Here is a 26,750-nt window from a genome sequence, read left to right on the forward strand (position 1 = left end):
GACAACAAGTTAAAATAAAGCTTTTTACTAGTGCAGGTTGAAAAATGAAGTGAGATAATGGTTTACAATATGCATTACTGCGGTTTTGTTGCACCAGATTTTAGTGTGAAAATTATCATTTTACTGAGCATCCTAATATTATTCCAGCCACACTTGGACAGATTTAGTCACCTAATATCCCTCCTTCTCAGTAATGGAGCAGCAGGCTTACCAATGTGGGTGCTGTGAGTGGGTACCAGATACGTATTACTTGCATGTGTCAATAGAGAACGAAATACACACCAGTATGTCCCTTCCACGACCTCCTTCCATTCTGGCCTTTTGATATGCGTGTAGATGTCTGTCTGAAATGTCAGGGAATGCCCATACGAGGGAAGATTATCACAATGTCAAAAATGACTTTTCTTGGCTCCTGTAAGGGCAGTTGTAGGTTAGCCATGGATGAGCTGATCTTTCACTGATTATAGTGTCTTTTATAGACCTGTCCAGTCTCTGTGTGATTTCAGAGAATCTGGAACAACTATTTTTCTCGCAGAAACTCAAAGATTCTTGGAGATGAATTCCAGGCAAACCACTAAATACACCAATAAAGTACATACTGTATGCAGGAGGAGTTTTACCTGCCAATGAATTTGTATTTCTGTCCAACCAGTCCTGAGATTTACACATCTTTGCTACATAGTACAGCCCTGCCTGACGGGGGGGGGGGGGTACTTTATCTTTCTCAGGTGCAGTTTCGCTTCCACTTACAGATACTTAAATCAAATCAAGTGCCCATGGGATTCTAAATGGGGGAAAAAAATGGGTTGATTATTTATAAAAGGTAGATCAATTTATTACATGAAGATCGCACAGAATAAACCAACAAGCTAGTTAGTTATATCCCACATATAGCAGCCTAGGGTACATATTATATTGATAGAAATAATGCATACATATATTGCCACATAATCAATTTACTGGAAAAAAAAGGCATCATAAAAACTCGTGTTTTGTGAACCTTCACTTCCTCAGGAGTAGACGACACCCATAAAAAAACTGTAAGCTGGGAAACAAGGTTTCAGAGTATACTTGAGTATTCCCTAATAAAGGGAGAGATTTAGAATATTGTTCAACTAGTGTCATTAATTGATTGATGAAAGAAAATACTTACAAACTAGTTTAATAACAAGATCATTGTTGTGGCACCTCCAAATGGTGACCACCACATAGTGCTGGGCCGGAAGTTGTGAAAAGGGAACAGTACGCCCCACCAATGGCGCTTTTCCACTGCATGGATCCGAACGGTTCGGCTCGCTTTTGTGCTTTTCCACTGCTGGTACCGCATGGTATGGTGTAGGAACAGTTCGGTACGGTACGGCGGCGCATTTCCACTGCATGGAACCGACCGGCACGGCTCTCAAAAACAGTACCACCTCGATTGTGGTTCCAAGAGGTACCATACCCGGTACCATATCCCACAATCCTTTGCATGCAGTCACTACTAGCCACTAATTAATCAGAGAATCCCACCCACCCCATTGTTATCCCGCCCACTTAACTTTAGTACTACTTTAGTGGAAAAGCAAACCGTACCGAACCGTTCCAACACCGTACCATGCGGTACCAGCAGTGGAAAAGCAAACCGGGCCGAGTAGAGCTGAGCCGGTACTTGCAGTGGAAAAGTGCCACAAGATAGCCAAAGAGCGGCATAGGGAGGTAAAGATGGAATATGAAAACCCAAAGTCCCACCTGTGAAACAAGAGTTAAATAAAGCAGGATCTTCATGCCTATATACAGAAGCCTCCCACCAAGTGCTACTCAAAGGAAAATTATTAGATTATCTAATTTCCCTACTTTGTAAGTTGACAGGAAATGCAGCACACTGATGAGCTCATCTCTTACATTCTGCTTTCTCCTATCTGCATGCTCCTTGCACTGGCTTCTTGTGTGGCTTCCCCCTCCCCTCGCTTTGTAGTACTGTACCCTAAACTGCACAAGGCTTTTACCCTGCCATTTGTCAAAATTTAGATTCACTTACACTACCTGCATTCAAAAATACATTCAAGGACGTATTAATAAATACAAAGCTATATTCATTTTAGTCTTTTATGTCTGTATTTTCTTCAGCATTAAGCATGTTGTATTATCTGGGAAAGGAATTAGAAGTATTTCCCATGCTTATGCATACCAGTTGCCCATCAGGTAATAACCCTAATACCACCTAATTAATACACACATCTCTTGGCCCACTCACATTGCTTTTTTTATTATCAAGATGCGTGCAGTTTGCCTTAGACCAAAATAGGGCATGTATTGAACCAATCATTTTATCTACAGAATCTATAACCATTTAGTTGTTGCATAGAACCAATGCTTCCCTGTCTCCCCTATTCTCTCATTTGTGGCGATATTGAAGTTTGTTTGACCTTGAAAGCTCCTATTCATTAATCACAATTTATCAAGTGCCGCAATACAACAAAACCTGTTAAATTGCCTTATACATTTAGGCCAAAACTAGAACAAGTTAATCACTGTTAACAGCTGCTCATGTTGCATGACCAGTTTGGCTAGCCGATGTAAAGTGTGTTGGTTCATTATAAGTGACAAAGCTTGATTGGATTGGCCTTGATCTGGCTAATCTGGCCATGAAGGATGGGGAGCTATGATTGTTCTTTTCTGAATGATCATACTCTTGGGAGATAACTCTATGCAAATCCAAAATTTTGTGAATTCAGTTAGAGTGGTAAAGGGATGCTGGATCTTGCCATAGAGAATGCCGGACCTCTTCTTCACCTGGCACACACCATGGGTAGTCTTTAAGTATCATTCTAAACCCAATCACCTAAATCTCACAAAAGCTTTAGGGCTTAGAAATACTTAGTTATTACACGTTAGTGATTCAACTGGCCGGTGTGTTTTAGATGGCTATAACCAGTTGCTTTAGTTATGTTCAATACGTGTTTTTTGCTGTTTCAAAAGGTATATAGTATGCATGAAATGTTCTGGTTACAATACAATTGTTGCATAATGAGTCATAACATCACATAACATATGTTTGTATTTTTAGGTGGCATAACATATTGGTAGATGTTATAAAGATGTGAATTTGATTTATTTCTCTAAATTTGTATACCATTATATTGTGTAAGGATAAATTAACATTTTGTCCAAAATAAAAACCTAAAAGAAAACAGGACAGAGAGGAAAAGGAAGACAGAGGGATAACGGACAGGGATTAAAGAGCAGACAGAAATAAAAGGGACAGAATGAAGGGAAAGTCAGAGGGCTAAAGGACAAAGATGACGAATAAGTCAGAGGCATAAGGGACAGAGATGGAGAAGTCAGAGAAATAAGGGACCGAGATGAAGGGGAAGTCGGAGGGATAAGGAACTGCGATGAAGGGGAAGTCAGAAGGATAGGAGACAGAGATGAAGGGGAAGTCAGAAGGATAGGAGACAGAGATGAAGGGGAAGTCAGAAGGATAGGAGACAGAGATGAAGGGGAAGTCAGAGGGATAAGAGACTGCGATGAAGGGAAAGTCAGAGGGATAAAGGACAGAAATGAAGGGGAAGTCAGAAGGATAGGGGACAGAGAAGTCAGAAGGATAGGGGACAGAGATGAAGGGGAAGTCAGAAGGATAGGGAACAGAGATGAAGGGGAAGTCAGAAGGATAGGGGACAGAGGTAAAGGGGAAGTCAGGATAGGGGACAGGTATGAAGGGGAAGTCAGAAGGATAGGGGACAGAGATAAAAAGGAAGTCAGAGGTATAGCGAACAGAGATAAAGGGGAAGTCAGAGGCATAAGGGACTGTGATGAATGGGAAGTCAGTGGGATAAGGGACATCGATGAAGGGGAAGTCAGAAGGATAAGGGACAGCAATGAAGGGGAAGTCAGAGGGATAAGGGACTGAGATAATACAGTCAAAGGGATACGAAACATTAATAGAAAGAGATGCAGTGGAGGTCAAGGAAACAGAGATGAATGGGATGTCAAAAGAATAAGGTATAGGTCAGTTGGCTGAGGGGTGGGTTTAAGAGCGCTAGATTCCCTAACAGATCAGGTATTTTAAGGTGTTACACATATTCTGCAGTCTCACCTGTCCTAAATTGTATAACATATTGGCTTTGCAGATTTTCAGCACTTAACAGCTGGTTGTCAAAATCCTGTCAGGCCTGCATATGCACTGTACATTCTCTATTAAATTCTATTGAGAGTTTCTACTCTCTTCTCCCTCCGAGTACAAACTCTGAGGGCGACAATAGGGAATGTTTGGCGCATGGCTCGGTTGTCAAGATATTGACAATGTGGCTGTGTGGCACAGATGAACTGCACATCTGTCATCTTTAATAGAGAGGGGCTGGTAGCAGGGGACCCTACAGAATGTATACCAGAGGTGCAGTTACACTTTGAAAGGCTAAGGCCATATTTGTAAAAATATGAAACTATGCAATGTTGGACCTAAGGGGACCAAGTTCTTTTATACATCATTATTTTCGTCTGTTAGTTATTTTCTTGATTATCATTGACTAGGTAACTTGGGTTTTGACTTCTTTACAACTTAAAGTTTTGGATTTACATGCCTTAATTACATTCATTTTTTTATATCCCTAATACTGTATGTCATGTTGAGATGCATCCAATAGTTTATATAGTTTCATAATATATATCACATAAATTCATATCCTACTGAACAGCCAAAGAAGCCTTCCAAACGCAGAGCTCCTATACAAGCCAGCACAGCTGGGGAGGCCATTGAGAAGATGCTGGAGCAGAAGAAAATCTCCAGCAAGATCAACTATGATGTACTGAGAGACCTCAACAGCAAAGGTGGTAGCACTCCAAAACATGAGAAGAATGAGCAAGAGATCAGCACCACAGACGGGAAGCTGTCCCACCGGAAGTCAGGAGCAAAAATCATACCCCTTAACACAAACAAAAGGTATTGTACCCTCTTGATTACATTTGTTAAGTGTGTGGATCGCTGGTGGCAACCCGCGTTCTCTTATTTCTTCGAAGGATCTTGTGATACACAAATAGTTGCCTATAATCAGCGGCAGTAATAAATACAAAAAGGAAATATAACAAAGTAGAAGTAATGTCCATTACTTAGAGAGCAGCAACTTTAGAGTAACTGTTTTTTTCTTTATATATTTTTTGATAGAAGTGGGGGAATGGTTGACGGTGGAAAAACAGTTTTGCCATGGCAGGGTTTAAAGCTAAACTCTCCTGTCCTTTTAAGCCGAGAAAGTTGCCATCTTAGCCTCTGTTTGATCTGCAACTGCCATGGTGTTGCACATGTGATCAGTTATGACAGCAGTCATTTTATGGTTTGACAGTTTGGTTGAGAGTACAAGCCAATGTGACAGCATTCCTGGCATGCTGGGAATATAGCTGTTTTTTTTTAAACCAATAAATCATTGGGTTTAGTTCTGCGTTAATCTTGACTTGAACTGAAATCGAGGCTACATCCAGAGCCGTAGTCTGGGTAGATTCTTTTCTTTGTCTGTGGGACAGAGGAAATTTTCCTAACCGAGATACAGCAAAAAAAAAAAAAAACTACTGACAAATCTTCTACCTGTTCTCTACTGTACTACAAAACATTTTGGCCAGAATTCCACCTATACTAATACTAAAGATAAGCCCTAATACATTCCTTGCATTAGGGTAAAAAACCTTTACTATTTCTCTGTGCCCCCCCAAATTTCCTATTTGAAGGGGAGGAGAGGGGAAAATAGATCTAACGCTGTGCACAGCTGCATCTCTCCTCCCCTCTCTTCCTCTTCACACATCACTCGATCAGCAGCTGGAGCCATTGGCTTCTGCTGCTGTCAATCAAAGACAGTGAGGAGGAAGTGGAGGGCAGGGCTAAGTCCTGTGTAAGTCTGTGTAGTGCAGCTCCAAAGACACACTGCTCAGGAGCACGCAGACATTGTGTGCCTCCATAGCAAACAGCTTGCTATGGGGACACTTAAAGAAGAGGAGGATCAGGGCTGCTCTGTGCAAAACCATTGCATAGAGCAGGTGAGTATAACATGTTTTTTTTAAAAGTGGTTGTGAAGCTCAGTCATGGAATCTGGGCAAAGCACATACTGTATATCTGTGGTGTTTACTTATCTCTTTCCAAAGCTCTAAGTGTTGTTTCTCTCTGGTGCTTCCTTCCTCTGTTATAAGTATGAGTCACTTCTGAGATGTTTTTGACACATGAAGTAAATTTGTGTTGGGAGAGGAGGGTGGGGGGGGGGGAGCCCTGAACAGAGCTTGTCTATTCAGGACACAGTTCTTCTGTGTAAAGGGGGGGGGGTGTTCCTTTTTCTTCCAATCAGCTCTCACACACTGTAACTGCAGTCTCTATGCTCCCTTCTCTGTGCTCCTGACATGTGAAGAAAGATTTTTAACACAATCTGCCCTTTTGAAGGGGTGTAGATAGGAGAAGACTGCAGATAAACATGTAAAACCTATGTAGGAGGATTTGTTTAATCTCTGTGTATCATCTGGGGCTGCTCACTTCACTGGGTATATGTGCGGGTTTACAACCACTTTAATTAAACAATTTGTTTTGACTTTAGTAACACTTGAAATATCTCCTTTTGTGGCCATATTAGTTATATAATATTTAACCATCTTTAGTCACATGTTACAACTTTGCATGTTCAAAAAAGAAACATTGTGTCTTGGCAGTAAAAACCTAAAAAAAAAAAAAAAACATTTCCCTTTATATGAGCTGGCATCCGCGTGCACACATGTGGCTTGTATCACGTGGATCTACCTTATTCCCTCTCAGTGTCTGTGTTTTCCTTCTCGTCTGATCTGCTTGCCTTCCACTTCATTGACATGACACTTAACATGCTGCAGTGTTATTGTGCTGAACTGCATGAAAGAGAGATCCTTCCTACTGGAAATGACAGGCTGAGATATTCAGTGATGTAGAAATCTTTGCACTGGAGATGTTGGAGTGAGGATGGGGCTGTTCAAAGAGAGTTAATGTGATTTATCAGGAAATTGTATTACATAGGGCAAGATTCTGCGCTGCAAAGGGACACCAAATCACGATCTATCATGGAATATAGCTGATGCTTCTAGTCACTACTGTTTATACTTTAGTAGTACCACAGTGTATCATCTATAAGGACACTAGACAAATAGACAACTCAAGGCAAACCGCAAAGAACACTAATGAAATACATATTGTATATGGATTTTACTTGCCAAAGGATGTGTTTTTCTGCCAATCCAATCCAACAGCTATGCCACACTTAAGTAACCAGGACAGGAGAAGCACCGCACTGACGGGGTTCATCTTTCTGTCTTTCTTCTCTGATTAGCATATACTACAGTAAAACTGATCTTTCTGGTATGTTTTCTCCTTCTCTCAAACTCAGCTCTGCTGTACAGGGATTGCCAGAGGCTGGTGCAAGGTCATATTCAGGTACTTGCACTCAGGGCTGGTGCTAGACTATTTTACGCCCAAGGCAAGACCAGCTACACGCGCCTCCTCCCCCTAAAAAAAATAAAATAAAAAGGGATGGGTTTAAAAACTCCTCTATGTCATATTCAGTGACCCTGATCTGATGGTTCCTCCATGTAATGCTTTCATACCCAGTGACCCCCATATTCCTCCATGTCACACCTGGGGACCCTGATGTCCCCCTATGTCACACCCAGGGACCCTAATGTTTCCCATGTCACATCCTGAGACCCCAATATTCCTCCATGTCGTGCTGTCATAGTTACCCAGTGACCCCAATGTTCCTCTGTCACACCAGGTGCCCCTGATGCTCCTCCATGTCATACCCGGAGACCCTGATGTTTTTCCATGTCACACCTGGGGACCACGATGTTCCTCCATGTCACACCTGGGGACCTAAATCCCCCATGGCATACCAAGGGGTCACAATTCCTAATTGCACACCTGGTGACCCCAAAATCCTGTTACACTTGTGACCCCTATCCCCCATGTCATACCTTTATGATTCCGATTCCCCATGGCACACCTGGTGACCCCAATTCTCTTTCACACCAGGGATCCTCCATGTCACACCCAGGGACCCTGATCCCCTGTTCTGGGGACACTTACTGGGCAGTATTAAGAAAGTGGCCCACACTCTGCCCTCCTTCACTATGATCCTGCTAAATTCCTTCTCCCAGGACGCTCCTCTCCTGGACCACAGTACTCACCACAGCTCCAACTGGCTCCTGGTGGAGGGAAAAGCAGCAGTCAGAGAGCTCCTCACATCCTTCATCACCAACCTCCTCCGACCATTCCGGTAACTCGTCGCTTCCACTCCAGTAAAGGTGCCGCCCTCCAGTGCCGAGCTCTGGCTCATGTTCAGCTTTCCTCCGCTCCCTGCTTAACACTGACCCAGGGAAATGAACAGCTGCCAACCAGCTCAGTGTAGAGAGTCACGTCCTGCTCAAGGTTTAGGCCGTTCAGCTCCAGATGAAGAGGATCATTATGCAGGCAGCACTCCGGTGGGCTCCCTTTCTGCCTCTTGGTGCCCCCCAACAATGGTGGAAATCCAGGGCCTGGTAGTTCCGCCATTGCCCCAGACACCTGGCATCTTCCTCTGTCCCTTCTTCCTCCCCCACTGCCGCACCTCCCCTCAGCTCACAAGGATCATTAATGATGGAGAGAGAATGCTGACTCGTGGCTGCGCCCCTAAGTGGCAATGCGCCCTAGGCGGCTGCCTAGTTTGCCTAGTGGAAGCACCGGCCTTGCTTGCACTACTTTTTTAAAAAAAAATACATTTAATGACAAGTCCATGAATACAAAGCTGTGTACATTTACTGTCTTTTTATTTTTTTATTATTATTTGTCCTATCATAAATCAGTAGGTTATATGCCCTCTTTACCTTGTCTAAGTATTATTTCTAGAAAAATACTTCTTTCCTGCCATGAATAAAAAGGCAGGTTTTGGCATTGTAAGAGATTCTCAACATTAGAGACTTATGGGACCACTGATCTCAATCACACAGAACTTGTAAGATAGGCGTACATTGAGGTAAGAGGATCATCAAAACGCAACATCAAAGCAGACACTGAACTTTTAGCTGTCGCTGATTTTTTTTTTTTTTTTTTATTGTTTGCTGTTTGAACCTTTATCAGGATTTGTTTGTGTCCCCATTGGAATAATTGCTTCTGACTTCTCATGCCTAAACAGAGGGTGTATATAGCCATAAAGGGGACTCAGACAGCAGTAAAAACACAAAAACAAGAGAAGGGCGCACCGACCTAGTGCAATACCATAAAGCGTTTATTGGAAATGATTAAGTGAGGAAGAGTGTTCTCCTTTGAAACGCGTTAGCCCTATCTATATGGACAGTTTAAAGTTTGCTTGTCGTGATTATTAAGGATTTTGGTCCTGAGGTCTCTGGATAGCCGAAGGAATTCTTTGGTTTTATGCTTACACACAGCATACTTTTGTGAGTATAATGTATGTTGTGACTTTTAATCATTTCCAATAAACGCTTTATGGTATTGCACTAGGTCGGTGCGCCCTTCTCTTGTTTTTATGCTTTTAGTTTGTGTGGATACCCATCATCCTGAGAGGGCAGCAAGATCCTAGACGCCAACTATGTAGCCACTACCTCTTTGGATTTCACACAACATTTGAGCGCAGGAGACATTTACTTAGCAGTAAAAAGACGCCAGAGTTTGCATCCCTTAACCGAAATACTGGGAAAATAATGAATTGCTGTCTTTATCCTTGTTCTATGGATTTCCAAAAGCTGTATACCAGTGTGGTCATTTGGCAGTTTAATTTTCCAACCCACCTAATTTATTTCTGATCAGATATCATCTGGGCAGGAAAGTAGGGTATTTTTTCCAACACCGGTCGGTCACTGGCACATTTTTGGCCAGTCAGTCCATCTAGTGGCAGTTTAGCCTGATAAAGCTGTGGTTTTTGCAATAATTTATAAGCAGCAAATACTACACTTGAATTGTTTGCGATGTGCGCTCCAAATATGCCAAATTTGTGTACCAAGTACACTAAGCATGTTCACATCACAGCACTACAGCCTACAAATACAAACCCCTTTAATTGTAACATCCTGTTCCTGTATTGCAGTGCTTCATCAAAAACATTTTACAGTTTGCATTCCCAAAATATGACTTTTGTACATGTTTCTGCTTCTTTTTGGTGTTTTGCGATTGGCAATTTTGTTCGATGCATATACCCAGCAACTTGAAACCCATGGAGTAAAATATGATCTTATATGATTGGACAGCTTACCCAGAAATTTTCAGACTTGCATGATTGTATAGTTGATTTCTCCAGTTGTTCTACAGGGATCTGGTAGCAGGATATGCAGTCAAAGGCAAGTTTGGCAAACATTTTCTCACTGCAAATAACTCTCCTTACATGTATAGCTTTAAAGATGACCTCAAGCTGTAAAGGTGACAACATTGGACTCTGGTAAAGTGATTGTAAAGTTTTTTTTTTTTTTCTATTAAAATACCAAACCTGTTATACGTACCTTCTCTGTGCAGTTGGTTTTGCACAGAGCAGCCCGGACCCTCCTCTTCTCGGGTCCCTGGCTGGAGATCCTGGCTCCTCCCTCATGTTGATGCCCCCACAGCAAGCAACGTGTTATTGGGGCACCGAAGCCGAGATGCAGCTCTGTGTATCCATTTAGTCACGGAGTTGCTGCTCAACCCGCCCCTCTCTTTCCTGATTGGCTGAGTTTGATTGACAGCAGTGGGAGCCAATGGCCCTGCTGCTGTGTCTCAACCAATCATGAGAGAGAGTCCCCGATGGCTGAAACACTCGTGGACATCGCTCGATAGAGAGGGGGTTTAGGTAAGTATTAGGTGGGCTGAGGGGGGTTGCTGCACAAAGGCAGCTTTTTGGCCTCATGCACACAGTGCAACCCAGGGCCAGTGCGTTCTGGAGCAGCAGCATTAAGCTGTAAACGCCTGACGCTGCTAAAGGCTGCATACAGTGTTAGGCCATATCAGACGTTTTTAAGCTGTAGTAGTTGGATTTAAGGGTGTAAAATAGAAGAGGGCAGGGAAAGGCTGCTAAACGTGGCTAAAACATGCATTAACACCAATACAAAACGCTTTTTAAAGCACGTTTTTACAGCTGCTTTTTCCTGGCGTCAGAACTGGCTTTGCAGCTCATTTTTTCAAACACCCTGTGCGTGCATGAGGCCTTTATCTTAATGCATAGAATGAACTTTACAACCCCTTTAAATGAAGTGTTCCTAGCTATGCTTATCATAACTGCAACAGAGAACAGTATGTTCCAACAAACGGCCAACTTTCTGCCTAGGGATGCCTTAGAACAGTGGTCTCCCAACTGCGGCTCAGGGGCCCTGATGTGGCCATTTGCTTGCTTTTATCCGGCTCTTTGGCCATTATTCCCCTCACTGTCAGCAACAGTGGGGCATGACTCGTGCCACAGATACCAACAACGGGACACTCCTTCTCCCACTGACACCAATAATGGGACATTATTCCTCCCACTGACACCAACGATGAGGCACTATCCCTCCCGCTGACACCAATAATGGGGCACTATCCCTCCCGCTGACACCAATAATGGGGCACTATCCCTCCCACTGACACCAATAATGGGACACATTCCTCCCACTGACACCAATAATGGGACACATTCCTCCCACTGACACCAATAATGGGGCACTATTCCTCCCACTGACACCAATAATGGGGCACTATCCCTCCCACTGACACCAATGATGGGGCACTATTCCTCCCACTGACACCAACGATGGGGCACTATTCCTCCCACTGACACCAATGATGGGGCACTATCCTTCCCACTGACACCAATAATGGGGCACTATCCCTCCCACTGACACCAATAATGGGGCACTATTCCTCCTACTGACACCAACGTTGGGGCACTATCCCCCCCACTGACACCAATAATGGGGCACTATCCCTCCCACTGACACCAATAATGGGGCACTATCCCTCCCACTGACACCAATAATGGGGCACTATCCCTCCCACTGACACCAATAATGGGGCACTATCCCTCCCACTGACACCAATAATGGGGCACTATCCCTCCCACTGACACCAATGATGGGGCACTATCCCTCCCACTGACACCAATGATGGGGCACTATCCCTCCCACTGACACCAATGATGGGGCACTATCCCTCCCACTGAGACCAATGATGGGGCACTATCCCTCCCACTGACACCAGTAATGGGGCACTATCCCTCCCACTGACAGCAACGACAGGGCACTATCCCTCCCACTGACACCAACGATGGAGCACTATTTCTCCCACTGACACGAACGATAGGGCACTATTCCTCCACCATTCCTATACCCGAATATTGCCAGATGGCTTTGTGCTTATGATATTGGAACCCTTCTTACATTTATAGTTTACCACAATCTTTGAAGATTGTTATTGAATGTTCTGCTTTTAAGGCATTGGATACAATACGTTACTTTGCACTACTTTGAATTTTTTTCACATATTTCCTCTTGTATTTGTACTTGTTTTCTATTCTCAATAAAAATATTATGGAATAAAAAATAATAAAACCTAGCAACAGAATACCTAATCAACCTAACAAACAGCCTAACTAACCACTAACTATTTACAAAATGGGGAACACGGAAAAGCAGAGGAAAACAGGAGGTGCAGGGAGCAGATGGGAAGGGGGAACCAAAGCTGGGATCAGGAACAAGGGGGAGCAGGTACAAGGCAGCAGGGTACAGGGGTGGAGCAAGATCAAAATCAATGGCAAAAAGAATCTGACAGCAGGAAAACACTGGAGTAAGAAGCGCTAATAGAAGAGGACCTAAATGCCCTACTCTTCAGAGTGCAAAACCCATTCGAATGAGTCCTTAATTTTTTTTTTTTTTTTTTTTCAAATTATTTTTTAGAACTTTACATTTTTTTTACAATTCTTGAAGAATTGTATTTTTCATTTATTTATTTACATTTTGTTTTAACTGCCCTGTTGAGGGGAGCTGTGGAGAAAAATTAAGGGGTTCCCTGTGTGCTCACAACAGCTCCTGGAAGGAGAGGAGAGGAGGGAAAAAGAAAGGAAGATTCACCCAGGGGTTTTTGAGCAGCAAATGATTCTTGAGAACAAAAATATAAAATTATTTCTTTTATTAACAGTTTATTAAAAAATTCCACATGGCAGAGAATGAGCTCTGGTTTACAATGTTAACCCATCAAAAATGACATAAAAAGAAACCATACATGAATAAAAACAATCACAACCAACTAGTTTGTAACCCAACGCGTTTCAACCTATTCCGTGGTAGTCTTCCTCAGGGTGTATGTGATGTCATTACACCGATGGGTATCTTTTTACCAGAGACTTTTTTATTAGTTCAGAATCATCCTAAGGAAGTCCTCCAAGCATCCAGAACAGGTAGAGAGAGAAACTGGCTTTCAAGGAGTCACGTTCAGAACAACTCATGGGGTAGTGGGAGATCCACCTAAAAGCTTAAAATCCTTGAGGCATGCAGAGTGACTGTATCATATGATATGAAGAAAAGATTGTATAGACTTGCCACCAGATGATGTCAGAAATCTATGTATAAAGGTGCAATATAGCACAACATGTAACGTATCGCCACAAATAGCGTCCATCCACAGCCCTCTGCATTTGACCCAAAGGAAAAGGGATTTACAAATGCCTGCTCTGTGGATGTAATTTTATACCTCCAATTGTTCAATTCATTGGACAAGATATGGTGCAGGTATCTCTCACTCCTCCCCGGTGTTCAAGTCCGCAGTGTGCGGATTGCGGAAGAGGGAAGCCCGAAGCCTTGCACGGGAGGTGGAGGTTACACTTGGGCCCAAGTAGCAGGAGGATGTGGGTGAGAAAAAGGAGAAGCCTCTGCAGGGGGAGCCACAAGAATCAGCAGTAAGCCAATACAGCTGGTCCTCCTGGTGCATGGACCCCCCCCAAGATCTGGTACAGGAGGGCTTGCTGTACTGCCTTATTAGCGGCCCTGCTGCCAAGGAATTTTTATGGGGAAAATGTAATTAAACTTACTGAAACTTCTGTTTTTCCATGTAACCTCTATGAGCATGAATCCCACTACCCCTTTGATATTATTGTTAGGCCTCCTTCCATTTCCTTTCGGTTATTTGCAATGCACTGAGGCTGTTGCTGGGAGTGGCATTTATTAGCATTTTCTGTTTTCTTGTCCTTTTAGAAGAGTGTTGTGGAGGTCATATAGCAACATTATTGCTATTAAGTGTATTGCATTTTGTATACCGCATATTTTTCAGGAAATGGTATGCTACGTAAACCCTGACAGCCTCCTCAGAGGGGTTAATATATTCCGGGCATCGCTAATTTCATCATCTGCCTTAGGAACGTAGTCCCACTAGAGAGTCGGCCTACTTGATATTTTCTTTTATCTAGCTGTCAGACTTGTCTTGTCCGTTTCAGATCTATCACCGTGCTGAGGGAAATGAAAATCCCCCTCGTGTATAGCACACTGCCTCAGATTCTGCTTTGTTTTCCTTAGACAGTGGGGGTCAAAGAAAGTTAATTTGATTTATCATAAAACTGCATTGCGCGCTGCAGAACACTGGGAAGTTGGCGGCGCAGTCAGGAGGCGGCTTTCCTGCTACCAGATAGATTAAAGCTATTTCTGACACACGCATACCTCAACACTTCTTTTTTTTTTTTAAGAATCTTCTTTCTTCTGGGCTAATGTCAGCTTTTAAAAAATTGAATCAAACATTTTTCATTGAAGATGAGATTAATGTCACACTGCTTCCATTTCTTTACAAATACTTCACATATAATCTCTGGTGCTCTTTGGTAGACTCTAATAGGCTTGTACAATAAAGCAATGCATAGAGCAATGGTGAAATGCAAGCTACAGTAACCCATCGCAGTCAGTCAGACATTGGAAGGCACGTAAGTCAAAGAATTTTGGCTTCTTTAAGCTGCAGCTGCGCTAAAATAATTTTTGCTTTATTAAAAGCTTGTAGGAGTAATCGTGTTTTCTTTTCTACTGCACTCAGTTTATGTAAAGAGAAAGTAAACAGAATTTAGTGCTGGTTCACACTAGTGCGACGCCAGACATTGCTTGTGATTCACACCGCATTTCTGTGCAGATCACATGCAATGTCTGTGCAAAGCCAATTCAGCCATACAAACTGTATGGCTGAATTTGCATCGCATTCAGACCAAACTTGTGCAGGACCCTTTTTTTGTCTGCACCGGAATCGGATTGCATGGGTGTTCACACCCATGCAATCCAATTCTGCAAATCGCATTGTGTTTTTCAAACTGATTCCGTCGTTAACTTAACATACACTCCACAATCAGTTTGCATTAACAGGTTGTGATTTTGATGCGGTGCGGATTTGTAGCGATTTTTGCTGTGAATGCACACCGCATCTAGTGTGAACCCTAAGGGTGCATTCATACCCACAAATGTACCCAACTCCTATTATATGTGAGAACCCCAGTTGGGGCTCCTGGCGATTAGATGTGGAAGACAGAGGCATGGCACAACCTGCCTGGAGTTTCTATGTCCCTGTGCCTGTGTAGGTTACATGCTAGTAGGGTAATTAGCTCCTGTATAAATTGGCCCTAGTATGTGTATGTAGGAATGTGAGTTGGGGACCTTAGATTGTAAGCTTCTTGAGGCCAAGGACTGATGTTAATGTACAATATACTGTATATGTAAAGCACTGTGTGAATTGTCAGCGCAATAAAAGTCCCTGTAAAAAATAATAAATGTATTTGCTGAGAGAGCAAATACATGCGAGTAGTCATGATTAGCTGTGGGAGCTGGCAGTCTCCCATTGCTATTAATGGGGCTGCCCCCCGCAGCTAATCGCCAGGGACCCCTGCTAGGGTTCTCGCGTGTAGTTAGGGTCGGGTGCATTGGCAGGTGTGAATGCATTTTTAAAGGGAAACCTTTAAACCTGAGTTAAACATGAGTGCTGGGTTTGCTGCCTTCTAGGGATGAGTGGATGTATTTTGACTATATTAAAGTGAAAGTAAAGCTTTTTTTTAATTAAACTAAAAAAATGTTATAATTACCTGTTCTGTGCAATGGTATTGCTCAGAACAGTCCCTTTCCCCCTCTTCTAGAGTCCTCAGCCAGCGATCACATCTCCTTCTCTCTTCCATGTTCCCCCATAGTAATTAATGTGATATGGGGGCACTTGCTCTTTGCAGCCAACTTTTTGCAACACACGAGGGATGGTACCCTCTTTGATGGACTATGAACAAATACAACCACATTTTCCCATGAGGGCAGCCAACAACAGTTCTTCTATATGATATAACTATACAGATTACCCTTCCACCTGTGGCATTTCTGTGGGGACCTCCGTGTGGGCTCTCTAGGGACCCTGGGGTGTGGATGCCTCAGTGGTTTCTCCACCCAAGCAACGGCAATATTCCTCTTTTCTTTTAAATATCTACACGGCCTATAAACACCTTTTACTGCTTTGAGGTTAAAATATTTGCATCAATGCTTCACCCTTGAAACACCCCTGGAGACCACCTTTAATCTTGCATCAATGAATATGATAGTTGTACATTGAAGCCATGTATTTTATCTATAGCGCTTGCTCTAGAATAGTGAATATATAAAACCTCATGAGTAAATAGTGAAAAATGTTAAATTAATATTCCATAAACATTATTGCATAAAAAGTCCAAACTCAAATTGTCCAATATAAATAGGTGAATCCTTAGTGCAAAAAATTCCCAATAAAAATTCCAATAAAGGTGCAAAAAAGTGAGTTCTTTGTGCAAAACTTCTAAACAAAAGTGCAGGTGCTCAACGCAATGGTGAATCCTGTGACAAAGGTAAGATTCAATCACTCACCAGACGTTGTGGGTCATGTATGCCTTATAACACCATGACCTATCAGACTTGTATAGCCTTCCAGGCTAAAAAACGGTCTCTTTGGCTTTCTTCAGGGCAGGTGAATTGATGAGGTCCACCTCTATCTCCCCTCCCTTCGCCAGACAAACATATGAAAAAAAATGGAGCTCCAATAGTATATTATCCTTGAGGATTTTTTTATTCCCAAATAGGGTAAAAAGTTAAAACATGCAAATACATCCAAACAAAAAAGAAATATAGAGTCAAAAGATATAGAGCAAAAAAATATAAGGTCGGGGTTTAATCCTTCCGATTGCAGCCCTATTCCGGGCTGCCTGTGTACGTGTGCTACGGCGCAAGCCGTTCAGTGTGGACGCTAGCGGGAGAACTTCCGGCTTGCGTTCCACCTTTAGCATACGTCACCACGCTGTGCGTTCCAATCTAACACATTTCGTCACTTCCGGAATGAAGGATCGTTCAGTGTTTGCAAATGCTAATTTAAAAGCTTTAGTCCTTGTAGAATTGGCATTGTATTTATGGCCCTTTTTACACTTGTGAATTTAATGCAGTATGTGAAGGTGCACACAAAATACCTGATTAGAAATATAGTCAATGGAACTAAAGCTGCAGGGAGAAAACACAATGATAACAATAGTGTCACTGACATAATAGCACAGATTTTTTTCATATTTTGGGTGCCAAAAGGCAATAAAAATGCACAAAATATTAATGAGGCTTGGAGTGTCAGGGTAGTCCTGGCATCCTAAATTCCCCAGAGGCTTCACATATACCTCTTGTATATTTTGTGTTTCCAGCTTCTCCAACCTGAAGCAGCCTTTATGGGTGCTTCTCTTTGCTCCAAAATCATCATTTTTTTTTTTCAAACTACAGAGAATGGCTTCAACATGCGGCAGACATCGGAATACAAGAGGGGAGTTTTTGATATCCGAGAAAGATGAGAGAGGCTGCCCCGATGTCAGCCTTCTGCCACTCTTTCAAGTCTCCCATCTTTTACACCCATTTTATTTTTATTTTTTTATTGAGTCATGTTACTCTTTTATCAATAACCCTAAAAATATCAGGTCATCAATTGAGAACATCATACATACTGTATAGATGAATGGTAAAGAACCAAAAAAAACAAAACCTCCTGATATCCTGATCATCTATAATATGAGTCACTCAGAAATAGAGGCTGTTGTTACCCATTCCAAAGTGTAATGCCTTTTTTCTTTCTTACACCTGATATTACAAGATGCATGTGTTCTAAACCTCTATCAAGTATTACAGCTGTAAATACACTCTAGACAAATGAGGTAATTGCAGTCCCATGAGATTTTGTTGTCTAAATAAAATGGTCTCATACTCAGCAGGATAATAAGTCAGCCATGACGTCAGAGAGCTTCAGTGTTTATCGTGAAATTGCTGTCCTTGCTGCCAATGGATGATGTCACCTGGTTGTCCCAAGAGAGCAGATAGCGACGACATGTATGCCCCTTGTAAGTGCATGCGGACCTTCAAACCTCATTGTGAGAAACACATTAAATAACGCTTCCTGAACAAAACTGCTTAACTCATTCCTGGCTGGGGTCCTATCCCTTTCAAAAGTATTGGCTTCCTTGGGGCCTGATTAGAAAGGTGAATTCTGCATGACAAGAATGACTGTTGCTGACCCATAACTTTTTTTAAAGTGGAACATTACTCTGAAAAGTAATTCCTGCTAGATGACTTCAGGCAGGCCCCTTTTTTAGGTACAGCTATGTAAAAAATGAAAAATAAGTGCCTATCCTGTTTAAAATCCAGTAATACTCTGTTTAAACCCTGCTCTGCACTTGCTCATTTGCTCTCTATTTTTAGGCACTGCCGAGTTTGTAGAGACTGATTTGCTGACAGCCTTAAAGCAGAATTAAGCCCTCCTATCCTTTACAGCCAAGCTGCTTCTGTTTGATCTGCAACTGTCATGGTGTGCATGTGATCAGTTATGACACCAGCCATTTGATGGTTTGACAGTTTGGTTGAGGACACAAGCAAATGTGACAGTTAGCAATCCAGGCATGTAACGGTTTTTGAAACCATTAAATCAATAGGTTTAGTTCCACTTTATGATTTTACTGCTGTTCGGAGACTCTGGGCTTCAGCAAAATGGCAGCCTCTGGCAAGAAGTAAAAGAAGCAATGCTGGAGGCAATTTAGAGCATACACTAATTTTGGTAGCATAACATATTCATGTGGAATGTATGTTCTTTGCTAAAGAACATAATTTTTTTTAAGTTGTTATCGACCTTCTAGAAGATGGCAGTTGTGAAAAGCTGTAGCTTGGAATCGCCCTAAGTGAGAATAATCCTGCTGTTTCAAAGTTTTTCTGTTATTCTGTGTTTGTAATGGATAGAGGCTCAGTGGATAGGGGTTGTTCTTTTTTAGGGACCTTTAGGACAATCTTGTATAGTCTATGATATCTTCTTGTCTTTAAACTGTATTCCCACAACAGTTGCTTACAACCTTTGGAATGTTTACATTTAGAACTAGTCTCAATATCATCAGTTTGAGACACTTCTGAACACATTCAGAATTGTAGGGTGGTAATTCTCCACAGGAGCTGTGGCAGGGTAAAATCTCAGCGATGGTCACTGGAAAAAAGCAAAAATAAGTGGTGAGACGGGAGAGCCCTTATAGTGTAGTAAATATGCAGTATTTTTTGGGAGTGTGAGGATTTGACAAAGATGAAAAGCGCCTACATTTGGTACGTTTGCGAGTAACCAAAATATCCCTGTCACCAGGCAGGAGGTGATCTTGATGCCTCAGGGGAACTCAGCCCTAGATCCTCAAAAGAGATATTATGGTGGTGGTTGGAGAGAAAAAAAACCCTCAGGAGTTAATGCTACAGAGGCGCCCTGGATTACATGGTGTGATGGTAACAAAAGGGTCAAAGTCATCAAAAGTATAGAATAAACATTTATTGAGAACACCAAAGACATGTTTTGTGGCTGATATGTCACTTCATCATTTTGTGCAATGTGTCACAGAGGTTAGTATTCATGTATTTGCATATCTGTGTGAAGGAACCTTCTGATGACTTTGAAATGTCAATGACCATCACACCACACACCCAAGGGCACTTCGGCCACAACACACAGATCCCTGAGGGTCTATTTTGCTTTCTACACACGGGCTGTCATGCTAACTCTATCTAGCGCTTAACCCAGGGCATGCAGATAAGAACCTCCGACTATACTCTGACTTTTCTGATCTATATACTTGTTCATGATCAATGATTTAGAAAGTATTGATGCCTAAAGCCTCATACACACGCGTCGAAATTCGGCAGGGAATTTTCGTCCGACGACCCATCTGCCGATTTTCGGCTTGTTAGTATGATGCTTCCGACAACCGACTCCGACTTTTCGGCCGAAAAAAATCTGGTGTGCAGGCTATAAAATGTTTGTCCTCCGTCAAAACACGGCCGATTTTCGTGCAGTCAGTACAGATTTCAACAGGGAAAAAATCTAATGAGCAAGACTGGGCATGCTCAGAGAAGAAAGAACACAAAGAAAGCAATCCAACACATGACATCACTTCTGAAGTAGAATTTTGTTGGTCGACAAAAGTCCAGTGCAGTCTAGGCACATTCCAACCAACAAAACACCACTCTTGACAAAAGACGGACGACCGGTCGGTGGAAAATCGTTGCGTGTGTACTAGGCTTAAGGGTGAGGATAGTATAGAAAAATAAGCCGCGCTGCGTGAAGTGGGTAAACAAAAAATTAATGTCCAAACAAAAATCAATGTCCCATATAACAACTTGATTGACGCTGAAAGCATAGATCACACTCCACGGTCTCTGTAGGAAATATGCTTACCGGATAGCCACTAAAAGTCTGCAAATTCATATGCTGAGATATAGTCACAGATCCGGGAGATGGGAGTTGTCAGAGTCCTCAGCGAATAATGTGAATGATATGCAAAAGAAAAAAACTTACATAGTGTGATACCGTAATTTAAATAAAATTTCCACCACCAATAAGGAATCCCTATCAATCGTGCAGCAGCTCACCAAATGAATAATGAGTAAAACGTGAATAGCCCAGTGTAAGGAGAGGAATGTGGAACAAACCACCACCAATTGTGAAGCCTCTTACCGAAAAAATAGGTCAAATGAGCAAATAGATAAATCCAGATCGCCAAGAAACCAGAAACGTCACTCAAAAGCCCTATTGGCCTCTTACCAGATGACAAATAATCCAAGCAGTAGATCTAATAACGCTTGCCCATCATACGTGAAGCTCCGGGACCAACAGCATCAATGGTGTTGACTATGAACTTTTCACTGGCCGCACCTCACAGATGACTCCACCCCACAAGCTTCTTTGGGGCGACCAGGAGGCGACCGCCATAGACTTCAATGTTATGAAGTCCGTGGCGGCCGCTCCAAGGTCGCTGCGCGCTGCTCGCACTGCGACCTCGGAGGTCGCGGTGCGAAGTAGCGTCGCCCCTATGTGAACAGGGCCTGAATGCTTTGTACGACCCAAATATGTTTCTAAAAAAAGAATTTCAAAACTTTACGTGTTCTAATCCCTCTATACTCTTAAAAATAAAAAAAAAAGTTTTGCCTTTGAAATATACTTTAAGACACTGTGTAAAATCTCATTTGAGATTTGCAAATCTTATAAACCCATATTTTATTCACAATAGAAAATAGAAAACATATGAAATCTTTAAACTGAAAAAAATGTAATGTACCATTTTAAGAAAAAAATATTTGTTATTTTGAAATTGATGGCAGAAAAACACCTCAAAAAAAGTTGGGACAGGGCAACAAAAAGCTGGCAATGTGGTTCTAACAAGGAGGAGGAGGAACCTTTTGCAACAAATTAGGGTAATTGGCAACATAAGTAACATGGTTGGGTATAAAAAGGACATCTTAGAAGGTCAGAGGTTTTTTTCACAGCTTAATTGAACAAGTTGAAGTTAGAAGCTGATTGGCTACCTTGCACAGCTGCACCAGATTTTGCACTCTCCAGTTTTAGTAAATCAACTCCAATATGTCTCAGAAGTAAAGATGGGAAGAGGTTCACCAATCTGTGAAAAGCCGCACCTAAAAATTGTCAAAGTTTCAGAATAATGTTCCTCAACGTAAAATTGCAAAGACTTGAAGCAACATCTACAGTACATATTGTCATCACGAGAATCTAGAAAAATCTGTGCACAAGGGACAAGGCTGGAACACAATACTGGATGCCTGGATCAATACAGACAGTGTTGATGGGGGAATTCCTCCGACCAGGCCATTGCCTTCTCCTGGTGGGGGGGGGGGGGGGGAAGGAGCAGCCATCCCTGCCGGTAGAAGACAGTTTTAATGAAGTCTAGTCTGAGGGTCCTACGATCACAGACATCCAGTATTGCATTCCAGCCTTGTCCCTTGTGCACAGATTTTTCTAGATTATCGTGATGACATTATGTACTGTAGATGATGATCAAGCAAACGTCTTTCCTGCAACCCCTGGTTGCAGGAAAGAATGTCGATCCGTGTATGGCCAACCTTAGTTTCCGTTTACTAGAGACTCCACTTCTCTACCTTTGGGGCTAAGCCCCACTTGTTAAACTTTACCCCACCTACCTACCATCCTCATTCAGCAATTGCATCCTTATTGGCCACCAGGCTATACTCACATTAGAGTAATTTTGCCTCAGTGGGCTTGTTTCCAAAATCTTGTTCTGAAAGATTAATAGCCCTGAACACAGAGGGTTAAAAGGAAAAATGTTTATCGTCTCGGATCTTGAGTGGCCCAGGAAGCCAGACGCACTATATCTAGTTTCAATTACTGTATTTAGTAAACAAGAATGCCAGGCCAAGCAATTGATTCCAGCCTACAGCTGAGGTATGAGCCAGATTTAATTATACGTTCTAACCGAGAAATGAAATTTATTTCATCATCTGTGCTTCAATAACTTTAAATAAGAGGCTGCTGCTTATAGGATTGGCTGGCAGCATGCAGTCGCATGAATGCAATTAAGATATCTGTAAATCCAAAGAACAGGTTGATCCAATCGGAATGTAAGTCAATCTCTGCATCTATGCATCTATATATGTCTCTGTATTTATCAGCCCGTCTGTTTACTCTGGCATTGGCTTATGGATTTTTCTAAGCAGTATTAAACATTTTTTTTTTTTTTTTTTTTTTTTTTTTAGCGGCTCACCTTTAACTGTGTATCTCTACAGTAATGCACTTGCATGTTGAAAAAAAATGAATAAGTCTTAGGCATTCTGTAAAACAAACGACATGCCATCTGTTTATACAAAGGAAATGAATATATGTTCCTTTAGGGAAAATCCCTTTTATGTATGTCTTTTACTTCTTCAATAAGCCATTATCTCATTTTCAGCGCACCTCCTGACCGTCAAGGAATCGCTCGCTCAGCTCAGTGAGCCTTTGTAGTAACGTCTAATGAATATAATAGCTTCTTGGGCTTGATGTGGTACCTGCAAATTAAGCTGGCACTCTCCTTCAGGATTTATCGATGATGTCTTTCTCCTTTCCAGCCCATTGAGTATCCTGCACTTTTCCCTTTTCCAACAAAGATCACATTGAGGTCTGATTGCAGCTTTTATGGTATACCTTACATTAACTAGAAGAAAAATCTTAAATTACCCAGGAAGCACAATCTTTTACAGGGGGGGGGGGGGTACACGGCATTCGTAGCGCCCATCTGAGCTGGCTAATGACATCTGAGAGGACAGGATGTATTATCAGAGTAATAATCTTGTCTAGTTAATCCTGTGGACACCTTGTCTGAGGAAGAATGGAAAAGTACTGTGCGTAGGGAAGAGGATGTTGGATGTTTTACATTGAGGGATGAAAATACATAAGAAGAAAATAGCAAGGTGCAGACTTTTCTGACATCAATATTGGCAGAGATCGCATTTGTTTTATCATTTGACTTTTTTGCTCTAATGAACGTGTCATATTGCTTGTTACAAAAATATCTAAAACATGGCGCCTGTAAAGGAACACGGCAGTAGGCAGCAAGCTTGAACTTCGCTCTGCTCAGGAAATGCTTGTGATATGGTGAAAAAGCAAGAGCGCAGTTGGGAGACAGGTGGCCCCCCTATAGCAAGCAATCCCGAAACAAATGTCATTTTAACAACATCGCCAAATATTAATAAGAGGGTTGCATTTTTTTTTTTTGACAGGTACTCTTGTGGAGGGATCTGGGGTCTAAAAGACCTCAAACCCCTCCTCTGCACTTAAAAGCATTCAAAAAGCCAAGTTTGGCTGTTTTGAATGCTGTAATTTTTTTTAATCTGGTGCCAGTACCCAGAAGTGATGTCATGACATCACTTGCGGGTTTTTGCATGGAGACCCTCCCGATCCTTGTAATTACAGCCGAGCGTCTTCTCAGCCGCATCAGTTGTCATTACAAGACAGCCAACTGTCGGCTATGGACGCCGGTACCAGGGTGATGCCTCTAGCTGCAGGCATCACTCCAGTACAAGCACTTTACGAAATATCGGTAATATCGGCCAGCTTGGTGACCGATTCCGATATATCGGGGAAAGTGCAGATTGGCCCTCGATATATTGGCTTTGCCGATAATTGGTCGATCTCTAATTTATATGTTAAAATGCACGTGTGTCAAGACTATGGACATTAAACAATTTACATATTCTTAATTTCTTAAAGTAGAACTATTGGCAAAACTTTTTTTTTTTTTTTAATTTTGGGTGGAACAAGGGAAGGTTATAACCCCTGTCATATTTTTTTTCACCATCTGTGTCCCATTGCGGAGATTTCCCTTCACTTCTCATTCTCATACATAGCCAAACAGGAAGTGAGAGGAAATCCCTGCAAATGAAAGCAGATTTCCAGCTGTTTCTGTGTTTAATAAAAGTCAGCAGCTACAAAAAGTGTAGCTGCTGACTTTTAATAAACACACTCACTTGTCCCACTATCCAGTGATGCGGCAGTGCGAAGTCTCACTCCTCTCCCTCTCCTCCCAGCGGCTGCATCACTAGTGTGGACACCCGGCTGTGACAGCTTGCGGCTTCACAGCTGGGTGCGCATGCATGAGTTGCCCTGCGCTTCCTGAGTGACTGGGTAATCTTCTGGGACCTGTAACGTGTCCCAGAAGATTACAGGGAGGGAGGGGGAGAGGAGAACTTCCCGCTCGAGCCACCTACTCAAAACGAGGTACCCGCTCCCCTCCAAAAAAAGACATGCCAGATTTGGCATGTCAGGTGATCAGGAGTACTTAAAGCAGAAGTTCCACTTTTGGGTGGAACTCCGCTTTAGGGGGAATTCCGTGGGGACCCCCAAGTCACCAGAACTAGTGTTCCCATTGGAAGAGTTCCCCTCTATTACTTTTCTGGGGCAACCCAAAATTTGGGGTTTTCTTTTACTTTCACTTTTAATGATAATGGCAAAGAGGACAAATAGAGACAATTAATCTCCTTAACCACTTGCCGACCGCCCACAGTATATTTACTGCGGAAGTCAGCCCCCTCATGGGGCGAGCGCGCGCCGCCTGAGGCGCGCTCCCGCTCGCTCCTGCACTTCCCCGCGCGTGTGACCGGCGGACCCGATGTCCGCCGGTCACTTGCGATCATCCGGTACTGATGGAGAAAGGCAGTCGGCTGATGTAAACAAAGCCGCCTGTCATTCTCCCCTGTGTAAGAACAGAGATCATACGGTCCTGCTATGTAGGATCTTATGACTCTGTTGTTACACCACTAGCCACATCCCTTTACAGTTAAAAGCACGCCCCTAGGGACACACTTAACCCCTGCATCACCAATAAAGTTAACCCCTTCCCTGCCAGTGTCATTTTTACAGTAACAGTGCATATGTATAGCACTGATTACTGTAGTAATGTCACTGGTACCCCCAAAGTGTCAAAAATGTCAGTCAAGGGTCCGATCTGTCCGCCCCAATGTCGCAGTCCCGCAAAAAAATCGCAGATCGCCGCCATTACTCGTTAAAAAAAAAAATGACAAAAATCTTTCCCTTAGTTAGTAAACGCAATAACTTTTGCGCAAACCAATCAAAATACGCCTATTGCGATTTTTTTTTTTTACCAAACATATGTAGCAGAAAACACATTGGCCTAAAATGTAAAAAAAATTAGATTTTTACATTTTTTTGGGGGGGAATTTCATATAAAAAAATGTGAAAAATATTGTTATTTTTGCAAAATTTACGCTGTTTATTTGTTTATAGCGCAATAAGTAAAAATTGCACAGGTGATCAAATACCACCAAAAGAAAGCTCTGTATGTGGGAAAAATAGGGCGTCAATTTCGTTTAGCTACAGCATCGCATGACCGCGCAATTGTCCGTTAAAGTCACGCAGTGCCGAATTGCAAAATAGGGCCTGGTCAGGAAGGGGGTAAAATCTTCCAGGCTTGGGGGCACAGACAGTAATGCAAACTGACAGGGGTTCTAATCCCTCTCGTATATCTCTCCCTAGTATGTGATGCATGCTAGCACATTATGCCATTGTTTTGCAGGTTTTTTTTTTTTTTTTAAAGAGTATACAACCGCTTGAATTCATTTGAGAACTCTTAAATCAGAAAGGGTGATGGAGTTTATCACAAAAGTCATCTTTTAATTCTCTGATAACGCTCCATCACTCTTTCTGAATTGTAAATGGCCACCATACACTGTGCAGCTTACAGCTGCCCCAAAAGAGCATGAATGTGAAGGGTTTTTGATGTTTCAAGGTGGAAAGGGGAACTATAACAATAATATTTTTCTTACCGAGGCTTAAAAAAATGAGGTGCTTTCAGCTTGGGATAAGAGCATTTTCCATAACGCAGTTGGTTTAATGTTCCTTTTTATCATGTCATGAGAATCTTCTGCGTTTTTCATTTTTAATTTTTATTTTCTTTTAACATCCATTGTTGCTCACAGCTGAACTTTAAGATGTATGTGCTTCAGGGCAGTGCTTGTGTATAACTCAA

General features: G+C 42.3%; 1 protein-coding gene across 1 annotated transcript in view; it reads left to right on the forward strand.

The window, feature by feature from the left end:
• BRF1 (BRF1 general transcription factor IIIB subunit) overlaps positions 1 to 26,750 on the forward strand; it is a 627,002-nt gene that overhangs the window by 505,907 nt on the left and 94,345 nt on the right. The window contains exon 15 of the mRNA XM_082242741.1: positions 4,677 to 4,921. Coding sequence (XP_082098867.1) covers positions 4,677 to 4,921 — 245 coding nt within the window. The remainder of the gene's footprint in view (positions 1 to 4,676; positions 4,922 to 26,750) is intronic.

The sequence above is a fragment of the Pelophylax lessonae genome (genome assembly GCF_965119305.1).
Source record: "Pelophylax lessonae genome assembly, chromosome: 13".
NCBI classification, from domain to species: Eukaryota; Metazoa; Chordata; class Amphibia; order Anura; family Ranidae; genus Pelophylax; species Pelophylax lessonae.